Here is an 8,236-nt window from a genome sequence, read left to right as displayed (position 1 = left end):
CGTCTCTGGGCTCTACAAAGAACAGAGGAGGAGTTGTAGTGACTCATCTATGTTCCCTGAGCACACTGGTGTCAGGCGTGGAATGGCCATTCTCCCAGGTTGTATGAGCATGCTGGTGCCAGCTGTGGAATGCCCTTTCTCCCAGGTTGCATGAGCACACTGGGTCTGGTGTGGCATGGCCATTCTCCCAGGTTGCATGAGCACATTGGTGCCAGCTGTGGACGCCCTTTCTCCCAGGTTGCATGAGCAAACTGGGTCCAGTGTGGAATAGGCTTGCTAAGGTCTTTGAGTGGCCTTCAGTGTCACTGAGGGTTCCCCCTGAAACTGCCGTGAATAAGAAATAAAAGAAACCAGAAACAGTTTGATTTTAAATCAAAAGTTATGATTTTATTTTTAATTTTAATAGATCAGAAAAAAATATTTCTTTCAATGTTGTGAAATAGACGCTTGAAAATAACAATTCCAACACTGCTGTGATTTGCTCTGTGAGGCTTATGTGGGTGGGCTTCCATCTGAACCCAGGCTCTGGGGTCCCTCCGAGGCTGCGTCTTCCAGTGGTTCCCAAGGTAGCAGCAAGCAGCTTCCAGCCTGAACTCCCAGGAGAGGCCGACCTGTCTGCAGCGAGACGCGTGGGCAGCATGATGAGGCTACTTCTGCAGCCTTCTTGACTTCTGTCCACTGGGAGAAAAGTCTCATGTGCCGCCAAACATTGGGAAAATATCAGTGTTTCAATACTGACATGAGTCAGGACCCCTCAACTCTGGCCTAAATGGGTTGCAAATATGGCTTGACTCTAATTATGGGACCAGTTGCTTCAGGAGAACTTTAGTACAACATAGTTTCGGGTTTAGGAGTTCCAGTGAAGTACATCTGATGCAAGACTCTCGCCTGCCCAACGTAAAATCAAAAGGCTGTCATACAAACCCCCCCAAACCCACCCATGGGTGTGCTCTCACTGTCTGTCTCTTTAGTGCTAGAACAACCTCTGTTTCACTTTTTAAAAAAAGTGTAATTCAAGAGGAAGGGCAGCCTAGGGATTAGTTTCCCCTCTTCTGTGAGCCTGAAATTTTCCAAGTGACTGAGGATGAGGAGAGTAACTCGAGGATTTGACAGGCTTGTGGCTAGGCTTCCACGCTCTGCACAGGTGTACCTAACTGGCCTTGTCAGCTATGGGGTCTGCCATATGGCTCGAAGATATTTATAATTGGAGCATCACAGCTGGCATTCAAGAAAATACTGTCACTGCACTGACACTTTTTCTGCTGGAGCACCAGCGGGTACCAGTATACAGAGGCTATTGGCTTATTGGACAACTGGGACCTAACACTTCATCCTGATTGTCGGCACAAACTAAGAGTATGGTTGCTTTATCAGCTCTCACTTTAATGTGGATGCATAAAGGCCACACCCTGTGGTGCATTCTAAGCAAAATCTCTTCCTGAAGTTAATGGGTCTGAGGCACAGAGAATCCGGTCTTATATGTAAATATAAAAGGGACAGAAGAACGACTTCAGAGACAATGACTCATAGCATGAACAAGGCTCTACTATCACCACCATTGATAGCAAAATATTTATTAACCAAAACAAAAAGACTGGACTACTGGAAAGTTCTGGGCTTTTGTCATGAAATTGTCACATAACTGCACTTTTCAGGAGGGAAACTTTTTCAAGGAAGTAAGTGTCTAAAAGAGACAGACATGGACCATGCACATGCAAGCCAACGCTCTGAACTCTGGGAGGCAAGTTTCCTCCACTCTCCTAACGGCTCTCTTGAATCAGCTCATGGCCAATCCAACAAGTGTGGGAAAGAATCATTAACCAAACTAGAAAAAAGCCCTCAGAAGGTGCTGCAGCTGACTTTTAGTTGTGTGACACATGCAGTCTCTCAGGAGAGGCTGTTCTATCAGAATAAAGAAGAGATAGTAACCTGAGCATGTTCTCTCCCAGGTGACTCAGCAGTTTGGGAATGAGGCCAGACTTCTGGAACATTCTACTCATTCTACTCCAGTGTAATTGACTCCAGGTGATTTGTAACTCTGATGTGACAGGTTTTATCTGATCATGAGGATAACACATCTGATTTTTTTAAAAAAACTCTGTGAGTCTCTTTCTTACAAGTGTTCTTCCATTCAATTTTACAAAAACCCCACTCAAATGAAGTTTCTGGCTCAGTCTAGAGCTAGATTAGGAGGGAGGTGAAGAAGTGAGGGGGACGAGATCAATCCTTTATTTCCCCTTAAGCAACATATAGGTATGTATTGTCTCCCTCCCTCCCCAACTTTTCTAGTGGAAGGATGGGAGTAAATGACCTGGAATAATCTCAATACATGATTTTAAGTTGGTTCTTTGGCCTGGCATTACATGAACTATAGTAGTTGCTCTTTTCTCATTAGCAAAACTAGAATGTTCAGATAAAATCTCCTGCTCTGTGAATACAGCATTTCTCACTAGAATGATTTCATTGCAAACTCATAGACTTGGGTTGATGCTCAGACCTAGCGTATCAGATTGCATGCACTTAAATGTGAAATGAAGGATTTGGGTTTTTTTTTTCCCAATCCAGGAATGTTTTCACCATACTCAAATTGGAATGCAGTGGGAAAATCTTCAATAGAAAAATAATCTACTGCATCATAGTGGGGCAGCTATAAAAACTTGCCTGCCCAAGTTTTTCTGGAATGTTAACTGACAGCAGGATTATCTGCGTGCTAGCCAGGTCTCCGGTAGCTGTCGGATTTGCCGTGGGCTAGTGGTCCGGCCTCATATTTTGATATAATTAAGCAGTGAAGCTGAGACATTGAAAACAGTGTACTGAACCTGGAATATCAGAATTTTGGTTTTTTCTATGTGTGGTTTTTTCCTCAAGTGATAAACATTGGAAATGCCCTTCGATATATTTAGCTAATTTAAAAACCGTTTATTAAACATTCAACCTGTAAACAAAAATTCTAAATTATCTCACAAGTGCACACAAGTATGAACCTGCATCAAAATGAAAGTGCTTTGGAAGCATCATTTCGAGTCTACTTAAAGTCCAGGCCCCTTCCCTCACTCTAACCTGCATTAAAGGATCAATGACAAATCAATGGATTGAATAATTAAATTAAATCAACCAGAGGAGCTCTGAGTGGTCCTTCAATTAAACTCAAGTCAGCTCCTATTTGGCCTTTTCCTTATTTTAATCATTCTGCTCATTTTCTCCTATAAGAAAAAAAAAAAGCCTATTGCACAGCATCACGTATTTTCAAAGCTCAAAGTAACATCATTTGCATCCTCAGATCCACTAGTTGTCATAGCAGGACCCACTTTTTCAGCTCATGTCAGTTTTGCCATAATAATAATAACAATAAAAATATTAATAATAATACATTCCTCCATCAATTGTTCCTCATCTATGAACCTACGTCACGACATCATAGACTGTTCACAATAATTTAACACAGATGTAGCAGCTCCCTCCCCACCCCCAGCCAGGCTATCAGTCATGACTTGGTCTGCATGGATTCTTTGTTCATTGTTCAAACCATTCACACAGAATGGAATAAAACTTTATTCTTTTAAATTCCACACATAGACGAGATGCTGAGAAAGCCCTTGTCATCTCTGACAGAGAAGCAGAGCGGCTCTGTTTCATGAATGACAGCACAATTAAAGCTAAAATAATATAAAAATAATTTGAAAAATCCCTTTTTACTGTACACTCTCAAATAAAGCAAGAAAGATAAACAACAGTTTCTTTTTCTGCTAGCCAGAAAATGGGTTTCTATCCACTTGGGCTTTGAAGTTGGGTTCACCCCACGTGGGTGTGCATACGTGTGTGGATCCCCCACATCGGTGTGCATACGTGTGTGGTTCTGCGTATAGAATCTATGTAGGTGGTAGGCCCTAAGCTTATCGTCTAGCTTGTCTAATCATTAAGCTACGTAACCAATTAGAATACTATTATATCACATTGAACAACTTTATGTAACTGCTTCTTTGAAATACTAGGAATGTTTACACATTTATTTGGCTTGTAAAGGACTGAAATATTACAGGTAATATTATATTATCTAGCTTTCTTTTTATTTCTTTTAAGAATATGGCTCTTAATATGTTGATTTTTCTGAGTTCCAGAGTGAAAGTCCCTTTTAAAAAATTTCTGAAGTCATTTGAAGCAGGAAGAACATCTTCTGATTTGGCCAAAAATACGAGTATTTTATACCATTTAAAATTTGAAGGATAAGCCTAGAAGGGGCCTGTTGTTGTCAACTGTTCCAGCCAAACTTGCATGAGTGTTTGTTGAAGCATCTCCACTTGACCAGCAGAGGGCACTTTATACCCCCTGCACTGCTTAGGGAGCAAATGCAGAGGATGCAGAAGCACAGTGTTCACCCATTATCAGGAAAGGCCCTGCAGATTTCTTTTTGAAATTCACAAAAATATAGAAAATATGGACTGTACCACAGGGTTTCATTTGGAAAGTTATGAGAATGTGTGAAGTCCGGTAGGAGGGGCATACACATTGTCTGTCCATTGCCTTGATTTTCCTCTGACTTCTCTTCCCGCTGTCTGTTTTCCCTTTCCCAGCTCAAGAATGGTCTTGGGCTGAACCTTTTTACAGGTAGTTCAGAGCCCAATTTCAAGTCATTTGGCTGAGTTTCATCTTTTCTATTCTGTATTTACTCTTCTGCCCAAAAGCCTAGGGCAACGGGACCAAGGATAATGCTTCGTATCTCATTTAAGTGTAGAAATCACAGCTAAACTCTCAGAAATGCTCTGAGCTGGAGCTGCCCCTGGAGGAAGTGGGCTGCATTATTTCTATCCTCCCAGGAAGAACCTTGGAAAAATATTGTGCCCGTCTGGTTTTGGCAACCTCACTAGCCCAAGGCTGTGCTGTGAAGAGAAAAACACTAGTCTTTCTCTTAGTTGAAATTTTCTCATGGGGGCTACGACTACTAGCCGTTCTTAAAAAAGGCTTTAATTTTTGCAAAAGCATCATTGTTCCAGATACACACCCTGTGTTTCGTCCATTTTTATTTATTATGTTGGCTCCAGTTTAGTGTCGGAAAAAGGTTAGAAAGGATTGTATGCATATGTGCTCGCACAGTTTTTAAAGTAAACTTCTTTCGTCCTTAGAGAAATATAACACTTAGTAAATACATTTTTTTCAAATAGTGTTAATAGCTTTTGTTTGTCTCCTGTTTCTCTTTCTGCCTCTGGTTCACTTTTGTTCTCATTTGTCTGAGGGTCGACAGATAAAGAGGGCATGGGGTCTTCCAGCAGCAATCCTTTGAGATTGAGGTGCCCTCAGTGAGTCCTCACCCAAAAAGGATCATAAACTTACTGGGTTAAGTCAACCTGATCATTCCTATGCTGCCTTGGGCTTTGTGTTTGCTCATGTGTTGTGTTGTGTTTTAGCTGCACCATATGTGAGTCCTTGTGCCATTTTCTCTTGTCTATTATTTTTCTTGATGACCCTGAGCTATGGCTTCCCCCTCAGTCCCAACACTATTCAGTCTTCCTGATTTTCCTCATCTTGCCCATGTAGGCCTCAAAGAAGAAGTGGCAGAAGAGCACAAGGTAGCTGAGGTACATGAGTGAGGACCAGAAGATGTTCTGAAAGTGAGAGTAACACTGGTCATGCTGCATCCAGTAGTAGACCAGGTAGTTAACGACACAGCCTACCAGCATCTGCGTGATCTGGGACAAGGTGATGAACATGGCAAACTTCCGAGAGACTCGGAAACCAGCCGCTCGCAGGGCATAGTAAGAGTACATCAAGGCGTGCACGCTGAAGTTCATGGTCATGAACCAACCACCCCCGGCGACCATGTCCTTGTAGGAGTACCAGGAGTACAGGAGCACAGTGATGTGGTGGTACCAGTGCAGGAAGATCAGCTTCTGCTTCCTCAGAATAATGAATATTGTATCTCCTGAAAGACCGAAAGGGGAAGAACGTACATGAGCCCCTTGACCATGACATAACGATAACTGAAGTTTTTGCAAGAAGGTCGAGATCTTGAACCAGGACTTGAGAGTGAGAGGGACTCGGTTAGAATCCTGGACTGATATTTACTAGCTCTGTGCCCTTGGACAGCTTACTTACCCTCACCATTTTCCAGTTTCCTCCTCTGGAAAGTGAGGATAATAACTGTAGCCTGGAAGTGTCTGAGAGTTAAGTTAAATAGGATAATCAACATGCCCTCTTGGCACGTGGCAAGTGCTCAATAAATATTACTTTCAGAAAGATGTTTTACACAAAACCTTATTTTTGATCTGGAAGGGACGTCAGCAATCATGTTGCCCAATTTCTAACTCGACCATATTAGGAAGTATTACCTGGAAGAGTCAAGGGACTTCTAGATCACTGATCAATTGAGGGAAACACATTGGAATTCAAGTGCCCAGCAATGTTCTTAAACCTCTCTATATGAGGAAAACCATTTTTCTTTGATACACGACAAAAGGTATCCCTCAAAAACATATCTTTGTAAGCTCCCTATAAAGTGAAGCCCTGATAAATGGCAGTTAGAAAACTAAAATTTAAAGAAAAGGCAAAAACAGAAAAAGAGAACAAAAGTCATCTTCCACTATATTTGCTGAAGATGGCAACTAGAATATTTTATACCAATGAATCAAGTGATAAAACTGAGAATGACACCCATTTTGGTGGAATTAACTTTGAAAAAGCTTTCCAAGATCTATAAAAAATTTTACTAACAATATCCCTCTGAAGAAAGAGACCACTGTTCCTGAGGTAGGAAATTTACATTATAGAAGCTAGAATTATGCTCAGGTAGGTAGATGCTATATATCTGAAATGATTCTTTAAAAGTGTAGGGATTCTGAAAAATATACTGTAGAATACTTATGTAAAAATGGATGAAGAGCGAACACAGTAACAAATACACCCAATTCCCTTAACAAGTAGGAAAAAAGGGAAGAAACACTGGCATGTGGGACAGAAATGGTTTATGCAGGTCAACGTTTCATGTCTTTTCTATCTCTGTGGTTCTCAGATAGAGGAAAACCCCAAATCCTTCACCATCTTTGGTGAACTCAAACTTGACTTCTTTTTATATACCAGGGAGAAGTAGAAGGTCCCTCTTCTGAAATTTCTTTAAGCACAAAGGGAATTGGTACTTATCTTGACTTATCTGTCATACTTCATGGACACCCTAAAACATGTGGCACTAGGGAAGGTCAAAGAATGGTGGGCTTTGGAAAGATGTTAAGTTTCTGATGGCTGTGGTTACGATACAGGTGGTGCCCTATTCCGTTCAGCAGGAGCTGTTAATTTATTTCCCTACTGATTTATTAAACAGTATTACTTCCTATTTGTTTAGAACAGAAACGGAAAGCTGCCAATTGCTGCATTTCTGAACATATTATAAAAGTTTCTTAGAAGTCCTCTTTTCTCTGGTGGGACACCTGCCATATTATGCCTATAAATGTCAGACAGACTGATAATGATCGATGGTGACAGTAGCTCTCTCTTGAATACTTAGGGGACAAAATTATGTCAGGAGACCTGGGGTTTACTTCTCAGTGTTGAACTACGCTATTTCTGTGTGCCTGTCACATTCCACTATTCTGTGTACTCACTACTCTGTGCCTCCTTCCCTCTGTGGACTATAATGTAGGCACAGTAATTTCAGCTTATTTTTGTTCACAGTGGAAAGAAAGTAGAAGTCCAAGGAATTATATGTTAAAGACAAATTTGGTTATTGATAACTGAGAAGATTTTTTTTATGATTATCCAAGCATAAACTAAAATATATATCCCACACAATATCCAAACACATTGTAATAAAAGTCATTTGCCATAAAGTAATAAGCATTTCATCCTTTCTAATTCTTTAGATTTAACTTTAACTCTGTCATCGTTTTTAATTAAAACTTTATTGTCTGATGAATGATTTCAGTGTGAGGAGCATAGCAGGGGAATAAGACAGACCACGTTAGAGTGGGTTAACCTGGAATGGGAAGTGGAACCTACAATTCTGGAATCGAAAATTGCTTTGGTTGTTTTCCTGTCTGAGTGGGGGTCTCAGGCTCGATCTGAGACATACTAGGTGTTTCTGTTTATTATGGGGAGGTGGGTGTGAAGGACATGTCATGAGATCTTCAAAACAAAATTAATGTGAATTCACTTAAGAATATTTTTCGGGGCAGATATACAGGACGGTAGATAGAGGAATGAAGGTAAGTATCTTCCAATCTGGCTCCAGAGCCTCTCAGGAGTACCACTC

At 40.9% G+C, this 8,236-nt stretch overlaps 1 protein-coding gene across 1 annotated transcript in view; it reads right to left on the bottom strand.

Annotated features, from left to right (window-relative positions):
• Positions 1-360: 360 nt before the first annotated feature.
• ELOVL6 (ELOVL fatty acid elongase 6) overlaps positions 361-8,236 on the bottom strand; it is a 134,492-nt gene continuing 126,616 nt past the window's right edge. Inside the window, exon 5 of the mRNA XM_005607891.4 lies at positions 361-5,917. Within this exon, the coding sequence (XP_005607948.1) occupies positions 5,493-5,917 (425 nt within the window). The 3' untranslated portion in view covers positions 361-5,492. The remainder of the gene's footprint in view (positions 5,918-8,236) is intronic.

The sequence above is a fragment of the Equus caballus genome, chromosome 2 (assembly GCF_041296265.1).
Source record: "Equus caballus isolate H_3958 breed thoroughbred chromosome 2, TB-T2T, whole genome shotgun sequence".
In the NCBI taxonomy this organism is placed as follows: Eukaryota; Metazoa; Chordata; class Mammalia; order Perissodactyla; family Equidae; genus Equus; species Equus caballus.
The sequence above is the reverse complement of the archived record's forward strand: the minus strand, read 5'-3'. Positions and strand labels throughout refer to the sequence as shown.